At 40.4% G+C, this 27,546-nt stretch overlaps 1 protein-coding gene across 2 annotated transcripts in view; it reads left to right on the plus strand.

The window, feature by feature from the left end:
• The window catches only part of prkcab (protein kinase C, alpha, b), a 118,879-nt gene that overhangs the window by 8,713 nt on the left and 82,620 nt on the right, over positions 1-27,546 (plus strand). For both annotated transcript variants that reach the window (XM_005461073.4, XM_003456365.5), the window contains exon 3: positions 26,845-26,927. In XM_005461073.4, the coding sequence (XP_005461130.1) occupies positions 26,845-26,927 (83 nt within the window). The remainder of the gene's footprint in view (positions 1-26,844; positions 26,928-27,546) is intronic.

The following is a 27,546-nucleotide window of genomic DNA, read 5'->3' on the forward strand; positions in this document are numbered from 1 at the left end:
ACTTCATTTATATCCACTGCTTTCCTTAGAAAGACGTGCTTGTTGCTGTCTAATCTCCATGTTGTCTGTAGCACTTTACTTTCATGGTGGCGTCTCCATAATTACAACCAGTGTGGCTTTTGTTGTGATTGGAATACATTTGCATACCGCTGCATCCAGTTTGCCCACTCTCAGTCCCGACCCGGCGGCTGTTTTACTTCTCATCAAGAGATGATACCGTTTTCACTTTGTCAGATGAGCGCACTGGATGTGGGTTCCTCCACCGCTCAGTTGGTACATTTGCTACCCCTGTGGGCGACACGTATGTGTCAGTTAGCGAGACGAGGGCCGATATGCCTCCAAAGAGACCGCCGTGATGGTGTAGGTGTAGAGCCAATCAGTTCCTCAGCTCTGAACGGAGCTGTGGACCTCATTAACCAATCAAGGAGCAGAAGCGAGGGGGCGTTGGAACATGACGGAGAGAGCTGCACGGCTCCTGATGGGGAGCCCCCAAACAATAAACATCTTACACAACAGCAGGCTAAGACGCAGCACTGCTCCTCTTAAGCGACGCTGTTGAGATCTGAAGGGGCCTCCTGCCCCGCTCTGCTTGGCGTGTGAAGATGGCCTAAATATGTTAATTCATTAAATCATGTTTTGGTTGCTCTACAAAAAGCACCCAAGCTTTGTTGCTTCACTCTGATATATATTTTCTTTTTTTTGAAACATCCCTGTGGGTGTTGCATTTACTCTGTCACATTTGCATGAAAAAAAACTGAAAGTTTGGGTCCTTATTTAAGCATTTAGAATTACAAGATAGTGAGGAGTCTCTATTATGAGCTTTGCCCTCTCATGAATTCTAAAAAGTTAAGTTGGAAAAAAGAGAAATGCAAAATAAAAAAAGAAAGAAGTCATTCTGTTGTATATTATACCTTGAGCTATTTGAAAAGAAAATTTGTTTTTACAGCCAACACTTTTTTTTTTTGCTCCCAGATGAATAACAAAGTGAAACGCTAAATCAAGGAGAGCATCCAGGTTTCACTTCAAATGTCTGACGAAACTATTTGGCAACCAAAATTTCTCAAGTAGTTCCTTGATTGACATCAAAATCCCACAGCAGGCCTTTCAGTTTCACTTCAAACTTGATTTAAGCCATCGCTTCAAAGTTATCAAGCTTGAAGAAAAGAGAGTATCTGCTTGGGGCTAATTAGAAGAGTTGAATGTGGAGAAATCACGGAAACATTCTTTTAATATATCAGCGATTTTAAAACCCTCTTCCAGCTCAATGGCATTAATTACACCAAGAGTGGAAGCTTAGCTGGCCTGGATAATTATGTGTAATTCTGTCTCTGCTCCACAGTCAAAAATGCCCAGTCTCTCCCCCCCCCCACTATTGAATACTGGGTCTCTCTGCTGCCACCGCCCTCCTTCATTTTCCCGCTGTCTGTCTGTCTCCCTTTCCTTTCTCCCACCTTCTCGCTCAACCACTGTAGCAACAAAGTGGGCCATTTCCATTTTGTTATCATGGTAACGGCTCCTCTGGGCAGTGTCGATGTGCGTTTTATGTTCGCATCTGTTATGATCGCATCTGTGCTCGATGATTACCCCCCCACCCCTCAATCTTGTACTGTATATTCAAATGATTAAAGCAATGACATAGCAGAACTTTTCATAAAAAGGCCTCTGTGGTATTTATAGCAAATTTTCCTTACAGCAAAATGTCATATAGTCAAATAATATGAATCATATTATCTTAGACAGCAGGTAGTGCGTTTTCAATTTCAGCAGATTTCTCAGTGCTATTTATGGGTTTCAAAGGTCATTAAAGTCTCACACTGTCAAAAAATATTGGTTGTTACTGTTCTGGGGGGAATTGGTAGCTTGTCAAATTGAATTGTAGGGCCTTAACAGCCATGCCCAGAAGGCTTTTTTAATCTGTGCGCTAGTTAGCACCCCTAAATACAGAGGGTTGGGAGACTTTCTTCTGTTTCACTGTTAAGAGGATTGCCAAAGCCTGCATGCTAGACAAAGAGCTCTCATTAAAACTCTGCGACATACAGAGAAGAGGATGAGGAAGAGAGAGGATTGGGAGTGAGAAGGAATAGATGATGATGGGAAAGTGTATAAAAGGTTTTAGGTTTCAACTTAACTGTGATTCTCCTGCTACAAGGCAGTGATGAGGTTTTTTGATTTGAAGCAGCCACAGTCAAATAGACATTGATTGACTTTGATGGAAATTCTATGAATTCAAACTTAAACTATATTCATCAGCCATTAGGTATACCTTGCTAATATCTGCTGGACCCCATTTACCTTAATTCTTTGTAGCACAGATTCAACAAGGTGCTGAAAACATTCCAGAGATTTTAGTCCAAGTTGACAAGATGGCATCACACAGATGCTACAGGTTTGTCTGCTGTACATACTGAGAATCTCCCGTTCCAACGCATCCCAAAAGGACAGTTTGAGAAACCAGTTTGAGATGATTTGAGCTTTATGACTGCTAGAAGATGGGCACAGTGTGGTCATAAAAAGATGGATATGATCTGCAACAATACTCGGGTAGGCTGTAGTGTTCAAATGATGCTTAGTTGGTACTAAAAGGCCCAGAGTGTGCCAAGAAAAAATCCCCCATACTGTTACACCATCAGCAGCAGCTTGAACCCCTGTTGAAGGCAGGATGGATCCTACTCTTAACAGAGTGTGTACCTAGTGTGGTCTTCTGCTGTTGTAGCCCATCTGCTTCAAAGTTCAATGTTTTGTGCATTCTGAGATGATCTTGTGCATACCTTGGTTGTAATGAGTAGTTTTTGCCTTATATCTGATTTATGAAAGTTTATGAAATACTTAGACCAGCCTGTCTGGCACCAACAGCTATAGTTGTGTTGCATTTGTGCCATGTGATTGGCTGATTGGATATTCATGTTATTGAGCAGTCGAACGAGTTGAAGTGGCGGCGAGTGTATAACAATGCAGAGGTAGTAGAGTAAGGGAGTTCTTTGTCCCTACTCTTGCCAAATGCTTTCCCATAGAAGATCATTGGGATTCTCTCTTTAATGTTTTCTTGTTTTTATACACACACATGCACTTATGTGCACACACACACGTACAATATTGCTTTGCCAGATTTGTGTTTATTCAATAAATGAGTGCGGGTGTGAGAGACATCTGGTAACCTGCCCTGTGTCATATCTTGTAAAACAGTTTTGATTTACAAGATAAATTTTCCATATCTTTTCCCTCATGTTCACTTGCTACTGTAAACTGCCAGATATGGTGTGCCAAGGTTACCATGGTAACAGTGTTTGGCCCTCACACTGCCTGTGATGTGCCAAATTTCTGTTACGTAGTTTACCCTAGGCAGGCACTTCCCCTTTTAAAGTCCAGGAACACAAAACAAGGCTTCTTCCAAGTGATCCTTAAATGATGAGTCAACATTGAAATCACCTCTTCAGCTTCCATTTAACTAATAAAAAGGGGTCTCAGTAGCTTCGACAGTGCATCCGCGAGTCTGTGCGGCTGGATCGTTTGCGAGCTCATCAGACAGTCTAAATCAAGACCTTAATGAGGCGGGGAAATGCCAGACCAGCAGCGCTCGCTGGCCGCACCCTGAAGCACAACAAAAGGAAAGATGTTCGTTTTCAGTACGCTGGCGGACTCCGTGCAGTATTGACCACCGCAACTGCAATATTTCCCCGTTATCAGACTGTCTGAGCAGATCAAGTCACGGTGTTTTGCTTGCATAACACAGTGTCATCTTGTGACATTAAAAAGGGGTCTCTTTGGAGGCTCGGCAGCATTACTCAGCTGAGAGTGGGTAGTTAATTGTCGGGGAGCTGCTTGTGTGTTTTTGCTGAGACACAATGCAGTGTAATAAGATGACACTGTGTTTTAACAAACAAAGGCAAAAGAGCATTGGGAGAGGCCTCGAAGGGAGAAATAATGAAGACACCGAAGACAGAGGATATGCATGATTATGTTTCCCTCTCTTCCTCTTCCTCGTTTTTACTTCCATCCCCCTATTCTTTTCCTCATCTTCTTGCAATCTAGTCCTTCCCATTTGGGATGCAAGTTGAGGAGGCAAAGAGGAATCGCAAACATCTGAGGCAACATGCATTCGACAATAACAAGTAATTTGCTTGTGTGCACCACCTGGGTCTGTTGTGTTCTCTACGGCTATTGTATTATAACCTCTGTAAGATAAATGAAGCAGTGTTCATAACAGCTCCAGCAGCCATAGTTAGGATTGTCTATGAAGGGAAGCTCTTCCTGCAAGCTTTCTGTCTCCTTGAGTTGCATTTTAGGAATCGACACATCCTTCTGAGGTCACTTTCCAGGTCACAGGCAGGGGGATAGAGGTGAGATGGTGAAGCGAAGAAGTGAGAAGTGCTGGTTGTCTTCTGTGTGTCTGTAAACAGCAACTGAAATTGGCAGGAGCAATAGCAGCACTGTGATTTAATCTTTGTGGTTTCCAGAAATGGCACGGAGAGGAGAGGCAGAAGAGACATCTGACAAGATCCAATAAACGGCTGGCTCGGTGTTGCCACAAACATGCTGATAACGTTCTACCACACTGGCTGAGCATCTGTTACGAAATGACTTTTTCTTTCCCAGTATTGTGCCAGTGTGTAACTCCCCCCCCCCCTCAATTACTGGGTTATGCTCATGTGTAACAGCTCAGTCTGTCTTTGCATTCATTTTTAGTTGTTTGACCCATGTACAGATGGACACGGGGCGAGCGCCTATCTGTAAAAGCCTGTTCTTTTATCTCAGCAGTGTTCTTACAAGGTGGAAGATGGCAGCGTGTTAAACCTTCCTTCATTCATAATAGATGCTGCCGCAATGATTTATATAAAAGGACACTATCAGCGCAGAACAGAAGACATTTAACCCCATTACTGTGTATAGGGCTTATCTCCCTAAACCATCAATTGCCATGACAGCGTGTTATATGTTTAGTGTCACTTGTTATAATCCATCTAATGGATCAATAAGGTGACTGTGTGTTTGTGTGCAACGCTCAGCAGTCTGTCCTGGATAGAAAGACTTTCCCCGGGGGATTTGAAAGCAGAAGCGTTCATCTTTACGTGTCTCACCACTCCAGCTGTGCTTAATGAATTCTGTGGTGATTACTCCCACGGCTATTTCTGGAATGGTTTTAAGTCAGAGATATCAGTCTTGACCCACATAAGGTGAGTACAATGTGCACTGCACTCAGGAGGATTTGGAGCTCACTGGGTCAGAGTCTTACACCCTGCATGCTTGTGTGCGACCGAAGGTATGAGCACCGAGAAAAGTAAGAAAATAAGATTTGAATGTAAAATCATCACCGCTATTCTTTAATACTGAGAAGACAAACCCTCTTTTTACTGTATTTTCTCCATAACTGATGTAACACTGATGTATTTGACTTTTATTGCTACAGCTGTCAGTTAATCTTAGTGCTGATTAATCAGCCCATTATTTTCCTGAATCTTTTCCTGTGGGAACAGCGGGAAAGTTTTAGTCATTTCCACCAGTCTGGAGTAAGATGTTTATGTAATTTTATCAGCCAAGAACAGAAAAATAAAAAAAAAATGAGATGCATGCAATAGTGTGGCCCATTTTAATCGAAGGATAAGTCAAATTAGCAACATATTTTTACATTAATTCCCTATCAGCTGTGCATAAAGCTAAGCAGGAGAAATGAGAAAGATGCTGATGAAATAGATCTAAAAGACGCGTGTGTCAGATGGACACATGGGATTTTCCCAGCTTCAGAATAATATTTATGCTATTTCTGTGCAAGGACAAAGATGCAGGGAGACAGGGCAGCAGGGAGAGTGAGAGAGAGGCAGAGGGTTAGAGACTGTGTGCCAGTTTTCTGAAGCGTGTGTTCCTTCTTCCTGCGCCTGCTGTGTGTGTGTGAGTGTGAGTGTGTTGGTGTGTATGTGTGTGTGTTTGCACAGTTTGAGGGTCACCCAGGAAGAGACTGCAGCGCCGATCTTAGTCATCCTCACACCTCTCCCCTTTTTACCTGACTGTCCATCTGTCCACATATTTACCACCAGAAACAGATTTCCTGCTGGAAGCAAATTCAAATGAGCAAATTGTACCTTTACATGAGGCTACAGTAAACAGTGAGCAGATAGTGTGCGTGGAAATATTAACGAGGTTAGTCCTGCCTATAAAAGGCAGAAGGCACGGCTGAAAATGGTACGGAGGCTCTACTGTGTTTGAACAAACACACACACAAACAAAATGTGTTGTTGATTCCTGTTCAGCTGTGTTGTCCATTTGAACCAATAAGCATATTCATAAATTATCAGTCTGTCTCAGAGCTCGGATTTGTTTTTGGTTCTTCTCCTACTATATAGTTATAAAAATGCGTAGTATCTATGTAACGTATGAATCAAGTCCACTGTGTAAATTGCCACGTTCATGTTTTTGAAAATCAGCATTTGCAATGTACATTTATGTCTATCAACCATCTGTACACCAGCATGGTGGATTCAGGCCACTTCACAACAACAGTCCTTTTATATGGTAAGGTAAAGACCCTATAATATTAGAAAGAAACTCCAAGAGTCGCATAACCTTACTGTTAGGTTTACTGTTGGCGTGGAAAGGAAAAACTCCCTTTTGAGAGGGAAAGGACAACAGAAACACTATGGGAGAAAGAGCAAGGGTTTAATAATTACAAATGAGTAAATGTTGTACATATGATAGTAGATATGATACATAGGCCCCATTCTCAGAATTAATTGGACAAGCAATTTCATGGCCAGCTGCTTATTTCATGACATGTCTTATCAAAAGACCAAAAGACCTGAGAGACCACAGAAAACAATTGAAGCGGATGATCAAAGAATTCTTTCAATGGTTAAGACAAATAACAGCAAGGTGCAAACTTTGGAGCCTGAACAGTTCTGAAAAATACATATTTGGAAAGATTTAAACCAAGACTAGCCTGTACCAGAATGATAGGAAGAGAAAAGTGTGTAGAGAGAAAGTAGCAGCTCATGATCTGAAGCATCTGCCAGACATTGTGGAGGCAATGTTATGTATGGCTTGCCAGTACTGTTTATCTCTGATGCGACTGTTGATAGAAGTAACAAGATGAACTCTGAACTGTACATGGCTATACTCTCTGATCAGATTCAGCCAAATATTGCAAACTGCATCCATATGGATAATAACTTTTGGGACTCTTGGCATTCTCTCTTGTGAAACTCTTGGGTTTCACTCAAGAGTTTCACTCTTGATGAGAGCATCTCAAGGGAGGAAACACAGCATTTTGTAATATTGATGTGTTCTATACTTCTGGGAGTAATTGACTGCAAAGAATTTTTATTCAAGTATTAATCCTTGTATTTTAAAAAAAATGTTTGTTCATCCAATTAATTTTGAATCTCTTCAAATGGGGGACAATGCATGCTATGTAACGTGAAATACTTTTCTTAAACCACTTCAGATAATATTCAAAGTCTGCACTTAAATCACATCTTGATTCTCTTATTTAAAATGCAGTGTGGTGTTGTACAGAGGGGAATGTACAAAAATTGTGCCATTGTCCAAATATTTGTGGACCTAACTGTATAAATGTCAACAGCTTCTGTACTATTCCCATGCTGCTGCTATGCCAAATAGAAGAATCTGTTATTTCCTGTGGCTAAGCTAGTTAGCTTCTAGCCATTAGTATGTTGAACTGGATATCTTTTTAGCCATAAGGCTTTTTGGTCTTTATTGCAATATAACAGTGGAGAAAATCTAGAAAAAGCTGGGAGAAAGACCAGGAGAAGGCAAAACATAAATGACTTCTGGGCGTATTCAAAGCCTATGCATTAGCTTTGCGGCATATAGGTTGACTGTTATTATTCAGTGACCTAAACCAGCTGTCTTTTGCTACTTTTTAATCTAAGATGCCTATGTTGCTTAAAATATAGTTAAAAAATATAATTTGAAAAATGATTTCATGTACATATATAACTGTATAAGTAGCGATGTGCTAAGCCATGCTAATGTTAAGCTAGGTGGAGCTGTGCCTAGTTTAAGCGTTCTTTAGTGAATACTATGTAAAGGTTGGTTAGGTAAATAGAGACCATTATATCTGAGTAGTCAAGTTTATTTTTCCTCAATAAACCATAAATTCAATTCATTTAAGGTGTCAATAGAATGAATTTGGAAACGTGTTACACCCCTAATAAATTGAACTGGACAGCAAAGCTTTCTTGGCTGGCTGAAAACTCCAAGGTAAGAGTGCTTGAATTATCAGTGTTTTATCTGCTGAAATGCTTTGGTTGCTATGATACATGATGTACATGAAAGCTATGCATTTCAGATACCTGATCGAACTGACCGCTGCTGAATCAGTAACCACAAAATGTTCCTCCGAGCATTATTTTCCAATTTGTTGTGATAGCTTTTGGAATTTCATTTAGTACAGGCAGTGAATTTGAGGGTTTGTTAGTGTTTTGACAACCAGGAAAAAATCACTAAGGCGGTGGATCTGACTGTGAAAACTGAGTGCTCATTGGGTATTGACTTGTGATTGACAATTGAACAAACTCTGGAGCATTCTCCTTTCTATACCTGAGAATTTACAAAATCGACTTGGTGTTTTGTTCCAGGAGCGTTTTCCCATAAACTTTTCTATAGGACCGGAACTCTTTTCACAACCACAGATATATCCCCACAATGACTCTTTTTACACCGTTCACCTTAAAAGTAGGAAGCACTGGGAAAACCAACTCTTCTGGACATAATAACAAAAATAACACATGCACTCACACAAATATTTAATCTTACATAGATATAGTTCATCTTGAGTACTCTCACCCCATAGTCTCTTGTGGGAGATGAGAGGAGGACAAAGGCAGGAGAAAGATCCCAACAACTCCAACTCCTAGTTGAGGTTGACTCCTCGTCTTTCCCAGCCTCTCTGGTCCATTCATGGCAAATATAGCAACATGCACCACAGGGGAGAATAAGTGCTTTGCAACCATGTTTTTTCTGGCATCCCTGTCGGCGAATGGAAGGATATTTTTTTCCCCTTTGATTTGGGGTCTACTCTGGAGTTGATAAAATTGCAAGGGATTCTGTTACTTAGTCTGTGCTTTCTGTTTATATGTAAAAGTAGCCTATGTATCCAGAGTGGAAATATAAGGTTTTATATATTTTTAGCTTTCAGTAAAAAAAAGGTAATGAATGAAAGCCAGAATAGCTTTTGACTAGACTGAGATGCAGTCATGAAGTGATCAGCATGGCATAGAGAGTTTTAACTAAATAAATGAAAGCAATGAAGTGTTATTTTTGCTGCCCTAAAGTGTAAGACGGATGTGTGTGGGTTTGAGGGGGTTGCATTGATTCTTACCAACTGTTCTTGTATTTATAAGGCACCATTGTTGGAATATTGACTTCATGAAAACAGAAATATGACCAATAAATCTTGTTTTATGTATTTTGTATTAAAAAATGGTGATTTTAAAAAGCTACACATTCACTGTAGGTTCAGTATTTGTTAGACATGCATCGATCGAGAATTTTGTTGAGGTCTCAAATGGTGATAATAATCTTAATCATAATTTTTTCCTGTTGTGTCATCATACTCTATTTTAGTAAACTGTATCATAAAACTATAAAGTCTGTGAATTGCCTCCAGAGTGCTGAGCCTGCTGTTTGCTACCACCATGGATCCCTAGCTGTCCTCATTCCCTAAAGTATCACCTCTTTTCTGATCACAAATATCATTTTTATTTTTAATTAAAGTGATTTAATACCAAATGTTAAATTGGCAGAATGTTTAAGAAACCTGCCAATCAGTCTCTTTTCTGGTTCAGTATTTAAGCCAGAGAGAAAATGTTGATGCTGAAGAAAGAGTGCTCACTTATGTGTCATTGTCATGCCGCCTATGAAGTGAAAGGGAACATTAACTTCAGTTTAGATGCTGCTGACTATGGGCTTGCATGATAGAAGCAATCAGCATTACACAACTTTTCCAGTCAACAAAGCGCTTGCTCATAGGAGCTCATCTGATAGTTGGGTTTTTTCTGTCTTCTCTATATTATTGTAGGGTCCTGATGCACCTGATTTGTTGCTATATAAATAAAATTTAACTGAACAGTAATAACAGCAGTAGCAGCAACAGTAAAAACAACAGTGACACCCATAATAACAATACAACAGCAACAACGATCGTAGCAACAGTAATAATGATAAACAAAACAAACAAAAGATTAATTGCAAGCTAAATTTGCATCAGGTGTACATTGAAAATGTAGGAAATTTCCTCCTCAGTCAGATTTGGTATAATTTCATTGTTCTCACCACTGACTAGACCGTCAGCCTGCTATTGAATATAACTATCAGCTAATCATTATAGCTACAAACAATAATTAAATGTGATGAATTCATTTAAACATAAGTCTATTTTGTAGTGAGTTTCTAGTGTAGTGGTTAAAACATTTGCTTAACACAGACTAAGAGGAAACATGACTCCAATTGCTCTAGTGGCCCCTTGTGATTAAGGAAACGCTAGAAGAAGAAATGATGATTGTTAGAGCTTTTGTCTACTAACCTTACTAACTGCAGTCTTTGAATATTCAAACAAAAAACATGTCTGCTACTAAGCAAAACCACATTAGAGCAGAAAATACATATGTGAGTTTTGTACTTCTGTGGTTTTTTCTGCATATCTGCCTTGAATGAACATGCGGTCTTGCTCAGTTGCAGACATGTATTTCATGTAAGTATTCAGACTCTGCAGTTACAAGGTGTCTGTCTACATAGAAGTAATACTAAGCTATATATCAACCACATCCCACGTGGCAAACACACACGGCAGGACCACTGACACCTACTCCCATACTATACACTCACATCTGTACACTGAAGGGCTACAGTGTCTGTCCTAATGCCCAGTCTCTTTCCATCTAGCAGATAACACAAAAGTGCATCAGCACTGCGACACACTCACAGGCTCTGTAATGCAAACTGAATGTCATGCAGACACGGTGGCCTTGACAAGTCAGTTCAGACTGTGTCAACAGCTCTTTGATTCTGGCCGGCTGGATGGAAAGAGCAGATCCCGCTGGAACGACGTGGCAATGGAAGCTGTTGAGAGAAAAATTAGGCCTCGATCTGTAAGAGCAGCTCTTCACCTGTAGCTAGAGAGGGCCAGTAAGAAACACAGCGACAGAGAGGCGAGCGAGAGAGGTGGGCGTAATTGTATCTGAAAGTGAGGTTAACCACATACAGTAGGCCCGCGTATTCAATGGGCTGAATTACCCAACTGTGGAGAGCAGTTGAAATGAAGAGAAGGATGCAAGGCTTAAAACCACTTCAGAGTATTTTATTGTCACATTTTTGGTTTCAATATGTGCTTTGTTTTAGCAAAAAGATTTGTTCCCAAAGAACTATTTAGCTGAATTTTGAAAATAATAAATAAGAATATGGAATGGGTGTGGCTTTTTTTTGCAAAGGTACCAAACCAGGACCTTCTTTATTTACAGGTATGAAAGGACATAATTGAGCAAACATATCCTAAAATCTACTCTCTGTTTCTACAGGTTCAGTTCTGACTGCTCTAGTCCCATTAAATTAAAACCCCAAAATCCATACAGTGTAAGTCTAATGCAGAGACCCAGGTTCGAGTCCACCATGAAACCGTGCACTGCATATCTTTTCCCAACTTTCCTGTGACAAAAGAGGCTGAAAAATAAGAACATACTTTTCGCAGCTCCAACTAGACCTGGAATTTGCGTTCTGGCCCAGAAATATTTTAGTTTTCTTTGATCTGAAAAGATGAAAACATACCACTCACGTCTCTGCGCCACGACCACAATCTGACACAATCTGGTTGCTTTAAAATATCTTTAGATCCTCAACTTTAGTGCTAAATATTTTCAGTGTCATTCACAAGCATTTACCTAAACACCTTCTACTCACATCTCAGAATATAAGTGCACAGCTTCCAAAACTATATTACATAATTTTGAGCAGTACAGAACGTGTATAATTATGTGTATACGAGGGATAATATAAGAAGTCCTGCCCATTTATTATAAACAAAAGGAAAAAAGTCACACTGTAATATTTTTTTGCCCACCCTTAGATTTTATGATGGCAATGGCATGATGTTGATAAGCATATGAAGTGTCACAACTTTTCATTTCCATCTGGAGTTTCATTCTTTCTTTCTTTTTTGCATTGATGATGGCAGAGTTGGATTCCAGCACATCCCAAAGATTCTCAGTAGGGGTAAAGTCTGGATGCTGTGGTCCGTCCATGAAAATGATGTCTAATGCTTCTTGACCTGCTCTTCCACAGTTTGAGCCTAGTGAATCCCGGCATGGTCGTCTCAGAATATGCCTTTGCCACTAGGGAAGAAGAAAATGTTGACGGCAAAACTTGGCCGTTTAATATATTCTGGTAGTCGGCAGACTAATTTTACCTGGGCACATAACATTGCTGTACATGCACCTGACCAACTGAAGTATCCCCCGATTACAACACTGCCCCCACTGGACTTTAAAGTAGACACTAGACATGATGAATATATCACTTCATCCTCCGAGGCACTCATTTGCTTAGTTAAATCCAGGTGGTGACTTTTGTTTGGCAAGGCAGTGTACTGTATCTGATAGTGACATGTTATAACTTAATAGATAAGATATAGGAGAGAGCTACATTAGGCAGTAGGAATTGGGTTGCTCTTTGCATTTCATTCAGGCCTTCCCAGTTCTTTTGGTCGTCTTTAAAAAAATTTTTTATCTAGAAATAAATGGTTAATCATGTAGGCAAATTTTTTTGCATGTATATGCTGATGTGTGGATAACTTTTTTTTATAGAGCCAACCAAAAAACTCATCTAACAATCATAAAATTGTAATGGCTGACTGCATTGGTTAAAGCCCTTTCCTTTTAAGCTCGAGATATTTAGAAACTTTTAGCAGTGTTAATGTGTGGGGAAAACAGGGAGTTCTTGGATTTTGAACCCTGAGTGGGAGCCATTGTCTTCTTTGTTGATACTTTTCAGAGTAAAGCCGCTGCTCCTCTAAATCAAATGGAGGCAATTGTGGTTGTTCGGGCATCCAACTAGGGTGTCTCCTCTTGACGCACCTTAGGTGAGACACTTTGGGCATGTCCTAGCTGGAGGAGATCTCAGGGCAGAACCGGTGACAAGGTGGTCACCGGTTCCTCTGGTTCTAGAATGCCTTGGTTTCCTCATAGGTGAACTGGAGGAGGTAGCTGGGGAGAGAGAAGTCTGGGCATCGCTGCTTAGACCGCTCCAACTTGGATAAGTGATAGTTGGATGGACGGACGAACGGACAGACTTGTTACCTCGCTATATTGTCAATTCTGGCAATAATTTTTCAAGTAGGGCCAAGCTTCCCTGAACAGTTGCTTCGAAGTGTTCGTGCTGGGGACGTTAAAGGTTTGTTGCAACAAAGTTCAAGGACATGTCTTGCAAGAGTGTATATTGTTTACATTTTAGCTTTTTTCAACTGGGCTCACCAATCATTAGGAAATGCTACATAGACGCTACCTAATATGTTCATCATAGCTGTTCAGTGTAGATGCCCGTTACTAAAAACATGGGGTGAAATCTACACAAATATACGAAATTGTTCTATGAGTTTTTTGAGTAGATTATATAGGTTTGTTTTCACAGTGGCAGTGGTGGAAAAGTAATTGTTGAAACTGAATGGGGAAAAAAAATTAAAGATAACAGAAAAAATAATAAGAAGGCACGGGGTGGCGTGGGAGGTAGCAGGTGTTAATTGAAACCATCTTGCAGAAAGCACAGAATGCCATTTCGCCACAGCTGCTGCCTTTCGTTTTTTCTCTCCCTTATTTGGTTCCAAATGGTATGAGCCATGCACTCGACAGGCTGACTAATCGCTCCGCACAGCCTTGGATGCGGGCGTGTGGATTAACTAGGCCAATTAGCCAGGCGCAGAGACGCCTAGTGATGAGAAGAGTCATGCTCCCTTTCTCAACCGAGTGCCATTAATCAGCAATAAAGGGGCTGAAGCAACACTACAGTTTACTGACTGCTTCTCTTCTTCTTACAACAGCCAGGTTTTACTGGCTCAAACCTCTTGACCTCAATACGGCATGACTGTGTTTCGCTGGGGCTCTGCAGTTTTTGTGCTAGAGAAACACCCAGAAGAGCTTAAGAGAGGGACAGAGAGTGAGTGTGGGGTTGTGTCAGTGTGTGTGTGTGTCTGTCTAAAATCTGTTTAGGTCTGCATCTTTGAGGAGGCTGTGTCTGCATGTGCAAGTGTCCATCTGTGGGTTTTCTCCTCACACCTGTATGTGTGTACAAACTAAGCATCTAATGCATGCGGGAGACTGATAGGTATTTTTGGCATTCCCCTGCATGCATATGTGCATGTATATATGCACGTGCATTTGCATATGTTGTAGCAGAAGGCAGACCTCACAGCGGGAGCCTGTCCAGTCACCTCTTGTCTTCGCTACTGTGGAGAAAACTCACCCGAGCTGACCCAGAATCAGCTGATCAGCCGATCAGATAGGAGGCGTCTGACTACTGACTCACAACACCGTTATACACACCCACACTCAATTAAGTGCATTTGATTAAGCTTTTATCATGTGTATTAACACCTTAATGCCTTTTATCACCTGGATGTTGCATAAGAGTCAAAGGTGACACGTTAACTTGAAACTCATAGGTGTATATATACACCTGTGAGAATAAACAAACTAATTTACTGTCAAAAAAATACATTTGTTATTCACAAATGACTACCCAGTGTTTCATACTTGCAAAAGGCCAGGATGATTGATCCTAATTTAGGCAGCATCGCTTCACCTGACTCCAGTCTCCCAGCACCAGCAGGGAAATCATGATTCATGTGTACAGCATATTTGCTATGATTCACGCTTCTTAACCAAAGCGCCGTCAGGTATACTTGTTATTAAAGCTGACTTCTCGTTCCATTCTGCTACCCGCAAAAGTTGTTTTTTATTTTTTTAAGTCAGTCATCGTGTTTGTACCTGCGACACAGTCACCGATCTGATGCCGCGTTTTCTGATCAGCGGGGAGATCTTTGATGTGATTTCTAAAAACAGCTACTTGGAACAAATCTTGAGGAGAGCAGGGCCTGTATTTAGAGTAGAGTGTAAACAAATTCCTATTTTGCTCCTCCAGGAATCACGATTTTTGAAGTTAAGAATAAAACTACAAGGGAGCTGCTGTAGTTGTAGAGCAGGTGACTTATTGGCAAGACGGTTGCACAGGCCTGGCTTTGAGTCTACCGTGGACATATCATTCCCTGTTTTCCTGTCTACTATCCTATCAAAATAAAACATTTAAAAGAGTTAAACTTCTCAATATCCTCTGATAGAAACATTTATACCTGACTCTCTTCCACAGCATGCCTTTTGTTCTGTCTTCCTCCCCTCAGCTCAAACCGGTCACAGCACTTGAGGTTTCTGGAGCTTTCTTCCTGTTAAAAAGGAGTTTTCCTTCCCACTGTCACCAATGCTCTTTCTCATAAGGGATCATCTGATTGTTGGGGTTTTCTATGTATTATTCTAGATTCTTTAACTTGCATCTTGAGGCAACTGTTCTGATTTGGGGTTATATAAATAAAATTAAATATATTTGCTCCAACTTCTGGGATCTATTTAATATTCCTGTGCAAACTAACAACTAAAAGCTAATGGTGAGCTAAAGTTAGCAGTTGAGTCAATTTTTTTTTTTTTTTTTTTTTTGCGCTTCCATGCAAACAAATGTAGCACACTACAGTGTTGTCAGTCCTTGTTTACTCTTGTGCCAGTCTTTTTTAGGGTAAGCCATGTTAAATGTCATATCATAACAAGCAGGGCTATAGCAGCAAAATCCTCGAGGGTACATTTGTCAAAGAAAGGCCAGATTACATGCTGGTACTTCAGCGCTGTTGAGGAACACTTAACACAGTTTCCAGGAGCTTTAATATCATCATAAACGCATTTAACTGGTCTTGTACAAGAGATTTAAAAGCATCCCCGCTCAGTACATTCATGTGATGCATGTGAGAATCCGAGCCAGGTAAAGGTCATGAGCAGAAATCAGTGCTGGCACATCTGTGCAGCAGGCGAACCAACCTGCTTAGCTGCCACGTTTTATCAGATGTAACAGCTGGCATTACAGCCCTGCAGCAGCCTTGCTGCCTGTAGCGTCAGATAACCTATGGTCAGTAGTAGCGACTGTTATATAATCATATTCAGTGAGTAAATGTGTTTACATCCTAAGTGGTGTGTATTTCTAGCACAGAACTAATCGAGGTGTTTTCTATGGAAAATTTCATTCGGGCTCTTCTCACTTTTTTCTACTGGAGACAAAAAACAAAAACAAATTGTGTAAGAACTGAGGAGAAGCAGTTGAAATGAAGGGGGAAAGAAGTGCATTATTTGTGGTTCAGGTTGTTCTCAGCCAAAACCTTAGCCTTGGATTCGTTTGTCTTCAACAAATTAGTCTAGGACGTGCAGTGCCGTAGGAGCAGAAGATGTTCTCATGTTGATGTTTGGTATGAGAGTCTCCCCCGGCACCAGGCTTGGACTTGGCCATGACCTTTAGCTTTTGCCTCGTCGCGTCTTCTGTGTGTAGGTTGAGCACGCAGAAGTCCTCTGGCAACTGACTGCATCATAGCATGAATGCAATACTCAGAAAGAAAGATTCTTTCTTTCTTAACTGTAGATGCTCACACCTCTTATTAACAGTCATTCTACTGTGAGTTCTAACTTGGTCCTTTGGCTCTGTAAGCCACAGCTAACCAAGCTCATGACATTACTATTACTGTGATATCTGATCCATATGCAGACAGAAGGGCCTCTAAGGCAGACCCCTGCAGACAGTACATCACGCGCTGGAAATGGGGTTGGGTTTAAATGTATGTCCAAGCATGTGTCTTTGTGAGTAGTTGAGAAGACAAGAGAACGAGACAAAGTGGTGCCCAATGTGCGCGTGCATGCTGGTGTTTGTGTCGTGTGTGACTGAGATCAAGCGGTAATGTGAGTTTAAGCATGAGTGTGTTAATACATCCCTTGTATATGCTTCATTATTGTGCACATTCAAAATGTGTACAACCGAAAGAATGTAAAGATGCATCTGCGTACCTGTGTGTGCATTAACCCGTGTACTCGTGAGTCTGTGTGTGCACATGCGTGCATTTGTTTTCAGAGTCATATTAAATTCATGAGGCGGTATCACCATTTCCCCTGAGTGACTCAGAGATGTCTAGCAGCCAAACACTCCCACCTTTAGTTTGAAATAATTGATCCCTTCCCCCTGTGGCCATCCTTTATACAAACACTACTACTGCTGCAAAGAGTGCATATTTGACTGAGTGTGGTCTATTTATCATTCTTAATAATGTGATTGTCTAACAATGCCAAAAATTCTACCAAAATATATTATGAGGGCGTAAAAAAGGCTAAAATTTTGGAAAATAAGAAGTCTGCATCCATGCTAGCAACTAAATGGTGATATTAGCATACTGACATACAATTTAGAATTTTTTTTGCCGATGTGTGGCATTTATAACGGCAAATAAATTATAATGAAAAAAATACGTGGATAAAGAAGAAACAGGTGAAACACCCTTCAAACATCTTGTTGATGTTGCATAGTTTGTCCACCAGAGGGCACTCTGCATGCCACAAACACACCAACCAGCTGATCCAAGCAGAGTCTGTAAGTGTGTAAACTTGTAATCCAGGACTTGTACATTAAAACAGGATTATTTGTAAACTGCATTGTCATTATATGTCAAATTTTCTTAGTAAGCACTCATAAATCTACAGATACCAAATATTAGGAAAATCTGTTTATGTTTGTAATATAAAAGTGTCAGACTTTTAAATCACCAAATATTGATCCAGTTCTAATAAAATTTCACTGCAGGATTTGATTTGATTTGAATCATGGCAGTGTTTTTGCATGGGCCAATTTTTTGGGGGTGGCTTCTGGTGAGGCCAGCAAACATTCTGGCCATGAATTCCTGTATCATCTATTCTATACATCTACATTTTTTGCCTTGTGTTATCATCTCAAATTTTAACTATTGTTGGTTATTGTTTATATATTGTTGTTGGTTCTGGTGACAACCCTTCAATACCCTAGTCAGAGTTCATGAATGCTAATATGAGAGAAAAAAAATTCTTAAAATTAGAAAAACTAAATCAACATCTGACAATAAACAGTGGTTTCACGCTTGAATTTAAACAAATCCAGTTCCTCCTGTGCTTTATGTTTATCTGCATGCAGCTAAAGCTCATTCAAATGTTATTATTCAGTACATATCAAATAACAAGCTGGCTGTAAATGCAAACAAGGAAGCTTCTGGTACCAAAAGTCTCATGGCTTGCCTATAGATTCTGCATATTCATGTGCAGATTTATTGAGATCAGTCTACACTGTACACTAAAGAACCAACTGGAATCCCAGAAGCTGTAATATTGCTCCTGGCTTGAACCACTAAGGAGATATATGGGGAAACACATGGAAGTGTATTATAACAGATGGAATTTCCTCGACACGTCTGGTCTGGCTGTTTAGTGTTTTTCTTTTTAAAGAGGGGAATGTGTGAAACACAACAACAACATGCAAAACATGAAAAGAAGCTTGTACCTGGGGACACCATCACTGCTCTATGTGTCTACTCTGTTACCTATCCAGACATGCATACCTAAAGACAGATCCCAGAAGGCAGGGGGCCAAGATGATAAATGCCATCAACTGTCACCCTGCAGTGCAGTGTGGATGGAAACTAGGAGAGGCCACCGTGTGCTAAGATGAAATCTGACAAGGCCAGCATCACCTTGAACTCCATCTGAATTTCTCCAACCAATCCAATGTCCTTAAACCGTGTTCAAGGATACTATCGCACCACTACTGTGCTGAACCTCGGCTATGGTTTTTCTTTCCTGTTTTCTGCAACTTCCCACTAACAAGCAGAAATGTCTTATATGCACATTTATAAACAATTGCATTTGCATACATGCATATTCATATAGCAGGATGTTGTGGTGACAGTGATAATTGGTAGGCACAAACAGACTTCTGGGGAAGTTTTTTGCAAATTTTTGACAGGAGAAAGATTATAATGCTGTTTTCTGTCCTCATCAAATCTTATCTCTCACTATCTTCTAATTCCTGCTCTATTATTTCTCCCATTCTGCTCTCATCTTCTGTTTTCTTTTTCCTTCAGTGGTCTTTGTGAATAGCTCTATTGTTGCTTTCAAGGTTACACGCTCATGTAAACTCTCTGTTTGCGCCCTTATTGTTGCATCTGTGCCTTTTATGTGCCCATACCATGCATAATTGAATGTATGCACGGAAATCAAATTTCCAGGCCTTTGTTGTAGCTTCAGCTCCGTTCATTTCCTCCCTCTCTATGTAGATGCTGCTTGCCGGTATATTGCACATTTACTTCATTTCCTAGTGGCGGTGGCAAAAAGACTGAGATGTATATACTGCGACAATTTAGTCGGCTACAGTGTTCTCATAGTTATAACTCTGGATCAGTCTCTTCCTTGGGGCTCATTTTTACCAAATGGGTAACTGCTGACTTGCCTGTTAAAATTCTCTAATTACACTTATCAGTTCACCTCATAATTATATAAACAACTATTTGATCCCCTGGCGAGTTTCGAGTTGTCAAACAGCAATTAAGAAACTGAAAGAACTGAAAGAAAGTTTCTGGGAAAGACTAGTGGACTAAAATCCCTCACGAGATGAGTTCAAACCTGGTGACCAACTACAAGAAAAATCTTACCGCTGTGCCTGCCTTCAAGGTTTCTTCCACCAAGTACTAGGTGATGTTTTCCTTACTTACAAAAATATTTCCCCCACTGTATACAGTATGAAGCCTCAGTCACACAGTCCTAGAGACCAGTCTGCGACTCTGTGGCAACCTCTGATTGCTACGGCTGGTCTGGGCGTACCAGCTGGTCTGTTTATTCTCAGACCAGCTGGTGAGTAATTACTAAAGGTTACTTGCATTTGCTTGAGGAAATTGGTCGCAAAGAGGCTGCTGGACCAAAAACCTCTCTGTGAATGCTTGTTGCATGTAAGACAGCAACTTTTCTGCAAACAGTTGCAAAATAACCATTGAGTGGTTGTTAAAAAAATGAATATTTGAGAACGTATAAAAGCTCCACCTTTTGAAATGTGTTGGTTGTAGTAATAAGGCACAACTTTAACACTTGTTCCAAGTTTCACCATTTGATGGTTAGTTAACATGTCTTGCAGAAACCATGCAAATCTCCCAGAGACCAAAGCAATCGCAAACTACCAAAAAATTGGGACCCTTTAACGGTCAAAACCTCTAGAACAGATGTCCAACTTTGTTTATGCATCTATGGATTCTGTCCGGAAATGTGATTTCATCTGGTCACGTTTTCGCATGATCTGACGCTGAGCAAAACATTGGCGATTTCTATATTTTGCAAAAGGTTGCTCAGTCAAGTGGTAGAGCCAGACTGCTCAAAACCTCTAACAAGCCTCTTTAAATCCAAATGAACTCATGCATGTTCAATTGTAAAAGCCAAGGGTTAGTGCAAGTAATCAGGATGGTAAAGCAACTGATGGATATAGTTTCTCCCTGACCTTTGAACTGCATCAAAATTTGACGAGAACTTGACACAGGCTAGAAGTTCGTCTGTCTGCCGGATGCATTGTGTTGGCTCGTTTGTACATGGTTATATTTCAGCTTTTTCCATATCTGTCATTGAGTACTTGCGCAGGCTTGTGGCAGCAATAGCTTTCATTTATCATTCTCAGTTTCTCACACACATTCCGGCCTCAGATACGTTGATGCGGTTGGATATCTGTATCAGCGCGTGCCACTTACGCGTCCACCGGGCAGGTGAAACAGAAGTGCAGGGGAAATGTCTTTCCTCACATTTTCACCACGTCGCAGTTCAGTACACGCTGTTCCAGCCCTGGCCAGAACCAACCCTAAAAATAACTAAGAGAGGACAATAAACCTCTCTTTTCCTCTCCGCTCCTTTTCTCTGACATTTGTCTTGCATCAAATGACAGAAGAGCTGCTGCAGAACGAGCACAGTCAAGATCAGGGTGGAGGGGACAAAAAAAGAGCGTTTTACACAGTCATGTGCCTGCTTGGGAGGAAACCTGTCTCTGTGTTTATTTAAAGTATACTGCATGATGGGAGGCTGCGAGTAATTCCCAGACAGGGCTAGGTGAAGAAGCTGTCACCCAGCATCACCTCGATAATATTTTATAGAGAAAACGATGAGCTGTTGTTTGAGCAGCATTTCTAACTGGAAGCATCCATCTCTACAGTCATGGGAACCCCTGTGGATTTGTTTCCACCTTCTCTGCCTGTTCATCCATCGTGTCACACACTTCCTCCTTTTCCTCCTGCGGATCTCAGATCAAAGCTTCTTTTCTCTTTGTGTTCAGATGCACTCTGGGGGACCCGGACTGATTGAATGTGTCTGGAGGGTATTGAGTTGGTTCTGTGCTGCCCGTGTCCTGCGCTCTCTCTCCCATATCTCCACTGCAAGCTTTTCTTCTGGGCAGGAGCACATCAGAATTCTATTAACGGTGGCTCAGTAGATTATCAATTTTACCAGATTAGCCAGAGCTAAATACACACTTGGAAGGATCAGAGGAGAAGGGGTATGGATGTAATGGTATGTGTGAAACCATGCCACCTATAGAGACAGGCACTGGGATGATGCATATAAACATGTGCTTTCCACAAGAACGCTTTTATGTTGTGTAAGCTGCTTTATAATGCCAAAGCCCCTTATCTCTGTGCTTATGTAATTAGGCTGGTAAAACAAAGCCCATAGTAATTAATCATAATATCCCTGATGATACAGTATGTTACTGTCACCTCTGCTCCTGCTGCTTTACATAGCTCTCCCCGCGAGAATGAAACCATTCGGAGACAACTGCTCTTCTCACTACTGAGTTCGTCAGTCACATCCCTCTGAGTCACCAGAATGATTAATTCTAGCGTTTAAGTTCTCCTCCAGCACTTTATAACAAGACTCCTTTAATACAGGAGAAATAGAGAAAATGATTTTCTGTTGCTTCAGTTCATAAGATGCTGTGCAAAAGTTTTGATTTCTTTATATTTTCTTAGGGAAATGTGAAATGGGTCCAGTGATCTATAAACATAAATGGAAGAATATAAGGCAAAAATCCTCAAAACAAACAGTTTTACAATTCTAATGAGCTTGAAAGCCAATATTTGGTCATCTCTTTAACAAAGCTTGAATAATGTTAAAGTCTGGGCTCTGGGGAGGCCTGTCCATGACTAAAAGTGATCCATTATGTGGTTTTTCTAGCCATGTGTGCTTTTACTGCATTGGCAGGGTGTTTGGGATCATTTTCCTGTTGAGAAATGAAGCCAATCAGAAGCGTTTCAGATAGTATTACATGGTTGATCAGAATGTGTTTATATTTAATAATTCCATCAGTTTTGACAGAGCCTTCACCATGTTTTACAGGTGGGTGTAAACTCATTGTTTCACTCCACTCTGGATTTCATCACTCCAGAAAACCTGTTGCCGCTGATTATCAGACCAGCTCTTGTGTAATTTGGCACACTTCAGCTTTTTCTCTCTGTTTACCTTCCTTAACACTGGCTTTTTGACAGCTAACCATCCACTAAAACAATTTATGAGATATGCTAAATTTATGCGATAGTGGTTCATTACTTGAGTTAGGTGTTTTTCTTTTTTGCTTTAGAGTTTATGTTTTAGTTAGGTGTTATGTGGCTTGACAAAAAAACAAAACAAAACAGTTCTTTTTAAAATGGTCAGATACAAGAACTGGAAGCAAAATGAGTGGAAAAAGCAGCTAATGTCTAAAGAAAAGCTTTAAAAGACCTTCAGAAAAGCTGGAGAACAATTTCTCAGGATCACTTAAAAGTTATAATAAAGCCTGTCTCCTTGGAGGAAAATTTAATGAAATAAGGGGTGACTCAAGACTTTTGCACAGCACTGTATAGATGGAAATTACTGAGTGCATGTAACTTCCCATAAGCTCCCAGAGAGCTTCTGTGTTTCAGCCGCGGCAGCATCCAGTGTTGGCTTCTACTTTCTTAAGACAGCTTTTAGATTTATGTGTGTATCATTCTGTGTGCATGCACATGAAAGTCAATGCTAAGGATTATAGTGCAGAGAAGCACGGTCTCTGACTTGTGTAAGTGTGGTTAAGCTTTCCTGACACGTGCACACTCTCCTGCACTCAGGCGCACAAGGTCCAAAGCTAGATTTATTCCTTCTACTATATTCAGCTTAGGTGCCCTCCTTCACCTCTGAACTGGGATCAGTGTCAAGTCGGTCAGCTCAGCTTGCCGGCAGACATTCAAACGGGTCTGAGATCACCATTAAACAGAGGCAGTAATGGGCATGTGGGTGTGTTGCCGAGGGTGTGAGGAGTGCTGATGGACGGGCAGAGAGAGAGAGAACTACAGACGTCATTACACGCGTGATTCACATATTGTTAGTAGGCTGCAGGGAGAAAAAGAAAAACCTGATGATTGCACTCAGAATTAATCCTGCTGAGTAAAACTCTGTGTTAGAGAAGATGAAAATACACGCAGCAGATTTTATCTGCTTTGTACTTTTCCTTTGCATCTAAGCAAATGTTTTCTTAATTTCAATGACGGCTGAGTGGGCAGGATGTGGGATGGGAGGATTGAAAGTTTGACTTTTGGGCGAGTTGGAGGTGGATATGAAGTGGGTATGAATGCCCTGAGGTCAGCACCAAAACAATTACTAATATAATCAGCATGCACCGATAGGAAAAAAATGAAATAATAAAATGTTGAAAAGCTCTTTCAAGAAGTCTAATGTGAATTCAACACTGGTGTTTTTCAGTTGCTTTGAAGAAAAAAGGGACCTTGATCTCACCTTTTAGAAGTTGTGAAAAAGATTTAAGGTGGTTGGCTTGGCAAATTTGCATTTAAATGATCATGCTATCTGTTGTGTGAGCCCTGCCATATCAAGGAAACATGTAGGCCATTTTTGGAAATGAATCTACTCCAGTTAAACTGTCGTCTAAAATTCAGAATAAGATGTGAAATAATATCTGACACACTGATACAGATCTAGCAAATTCATTTTTACATATTCTTAAAGACTTGATCAAAATAGCTACGTCTTTGGCAAACAGTAGATGGATCAACTGAAGGCCCAGATGCATCTCTTTTTCCTATTTCTTAAGGACATGATTTCAGACACTGTTCATCTGTAGTGTTCTTTTTTATCCTTCTTCTTTTGTCTTCTTTTGTCTTCCAGTTACCTCAAATCTTTTCAGGACACACTGCACACCTTGCTGAGATATGCTAAATTTTTGACTAATAGCTCTTTGGGAATCACCAAAAACTAATTCTGTGGCTTTCCAACAGGCTGCTAATAACACACTGACTAAAGAATCGATTTAAAACTGGTTCTTTGCTATGTTGTCTGGTGTATGTAGACAAAGCACTGGTTCATACCTTGAGTTGTTTTTTTTATGATATAAACAAATGCAGGATGGCTCAAGACTAGCACTGTAAGTGAGGGACACTGATAAACTGTATGGGTTCATCACACAGACACAGATGCCTGTTACTACTGTAAGTACTTGTAACATACAAACAAAATGCAAAAATGTAACTCTTAAAAGTTAGAGCATGTAGACTTAGAGATGTTTAATGGAACACCGAAGATTCTTAGGTCTTAACACGATGAATAAAGTTAAAAAGTCCAGTTCAGTGAATCGGCTTAGTGAGGTCATGTCAAGCTAATCACTAGTGACTAAACTCACCAATCACAAACATCTGTCATGCCCCAGAAATGTATGTCTTTACGCCTCAGAATGATTGAAATGAGTAAGCATAAGCATTCATTTTTGCTGTAAAATTGGGTTTTCATTATAGGAGTCTATGGGGATTGACTTGCTTTTGGAGTCGGTCTCGAGTATACATTTGAGGAAGTGCAGTTTTTGGTGCCTCCCCATTGGCCCAAGGTTTCAGCCCTTGAAGTTGTTTCTTTGGCAATTCTAACAATTTAGTATGTATTTAGCATGCTAGCACTGGATACTGCCATTAATAGAGATATTCAGCAGCATATTATACTTATGTAATTAATATGTTTTTATTTAGTGGTGTACAGAATTCCAAGTACATTATAGTAATAAGGTGACAGCGTGGTGAGAGCATGTATCCTAAAGGAGCTGAACTACCTCTGCAACCTACAGGGGCTGATGGTACCGTCTAATGCTAGCAGGAGTGGCTAGGCTACTAGCAAAAGGCAAAGATACAGATAAATCAGTCAGGAGGAACAGAAAGAGAGCAATGGTCTGAGACCACCACCTGTTAAAGCATTACTTTTTGGAGGCTGTTGTGTTGCGTCTCCGCTACACCTATTGTAACTTTTAATTTGTACGAAAGCAGTTGAAATTGATTCACAAAGGTTTCTGCTTCCTAACTGGACAGAATGATATCCCTGAAGTTTAACTGACTTTGTGTTTGTGTTTATTGTGGTTAACCCAGTTAACTACATCAGTGAATCCCATCTCAGTCATAACATTTTAAGTGTGCTATATGTTGAGATACTCAATGACAGACCAAAATTTCATATAGCAATACTGCAAGCATGGACGGACCTGATTTCATAATCCCCACTGTTTGCATTTACACCTGTACTGAGTGCCTGGTTCGGCTGTTGTGTACTGTACATTATGAAAATGGCAAATGGCACAGATGACAGCTTCAGAGCAGGGATAAATCACTGTGGGCTACTATTTTTGCTGAGCTTTGTATGCCATCCCCTCCCTCTCTGCTTCATTTTGTGTTTATTACTCAAAGAGATGAATTCATACTGTACATTGCCACCAGCTCGGCACTAACCACAGGCAAGAACACAAACGAACACAAAAAGAAATCGCAGTTGATTATTAGTTTAGGATTAGGGCTACGCTAAAGCGTTATGTTGAAGACGCTCACAGTTATGCTAATGATCTCTAAATGAGTATCTAACTATCTATTTGAAAAGTATCTAATTAGCCAAGCAGAATGATACAACTGCCTTTCAGTCAAAACCCCTGCTGTTTCTTGGACGGCAGCAAACTAATTTCTCTTGTTTAACCAATGCTTGTCAGATTGTCTGGCAACTGTGTGGCTTTGCTGGCAGAATTACAGACAAAACCACACATATATGATAGTGGGAGAGCGCAGTAGTGCACATGAGCAAGCAGGCAGCTTGACAATGAGCAAAGCAGACAGATTGTGTGAGAATGGATAAAGAAGAAAGAATGAAGATTTTCAAACAATGCAAGAGAAAAATACTGTTGGGTACAGAGAGTGAGAGACGGAGAGGGAGTCAGCTCGCGCGCCAGCTGTCACAGATGTCCACATTTTTGCTCCCCCCCCCTCCAGATCAGTGGCAGAGTCCAAATGTAAATGCCACTATCGCTGACTTGATAGCAGCGTCAGATGTCATGTCAGCCGTGTCACGCTGAGTGACACTTTGGTATAGGCAGATCCCATTTCAGTGGGAGACAATGATACAATTGGTATCAACCCCAACAGCTTGTAAAGAGCCGAGAGCTGCAGAAACATTTTTTGAGTGGGTGTGAGTGTGGGTGTACACATGCATTTCAGTCTGTTTGTCTGCTTGCATTTGTTTGTGACAATGGACAAGTACATTCCTCTTTGTGTCTCCTTCTATCTCTTTACTGTTTGTCTGAAACTTGGATTAAGGATACTTTTTTGTGAATGCGAATGTGTTTTTAAAGAAGCAGATTTTATAGTTGAATGGCCTTCATAAACTTAAGACAAAACAGCTCACAATATTGTGTCATAAGTTGTTACCGTAAAACTCTCTGCTCTTTCTTATTTTCTCTCAGTGTGCTGTTTCGTGGTCCACAAACGGTGCCATGAGTTTGTCAGCTTCTCGTGTCCCGGAGCCGACAAGGGTCCTGATACAGATGTAAGTGAATACTTTGCATGACTCCAGGTTTTTCTATGCATACACCTGAGTGCATCTATCTGCATTCACAGTCACACAATACATATATATATCATATGTAGCAAGTTTAATGATGTGTCACAGCAGTGTGATTCTGTGTGTAAACACTGAAGTAGGAATTAATCTTGTGTTACAGGATTTATCCACTATATTTAGAGTCTCCACAGAAAGTGTAATGAAGAGAGTCCACAAGAGTAAAGCATGAAAATACATGATGACTAACTGTTAGCCCAGCATAAATTAACATTTCCTTCTATAATGATGTGTTCACAAAACATCTGCTGAAATAGCGATGGGTGATATAACCTTTACCACAATATTTTTTAGTTTTTCTGTGGGGTTATATAACTGCAAAAAATGAAAAAAATTAAAAGCAATATTAAATTTAACCCTGATTCAATCGTTTCTCACTCTATTTACAACCAAAGGGAACATCTTCAGAAAACAGCAATAAAGAAAAATGCTGTAGGCCTAATGTAGGTAAATTAGTATATACAATGTGGTTCTGTCTCAGTGTTAGTAGTAACAGGTATGCTGTTGTTTAAATGATCAGCATTTACCTGTCTGTAGCGTAGCTGTT

Source organism: Oreochromis niloticus, linkage group LG4, assembly GCF_001858045.2.
Source record: "Oreochromis niloticus isolate F11D_XX linkage group LG4, O_niloticus_UMD_NMBU, whole genome shotgun sequence".
Classification (NCBI taxonomy): Eukaryota; Metazoa; Chordata; class Actinopteri; order Cichliformes; family Cichlidae; genus Oreochromis; species Oreochromis niloticus.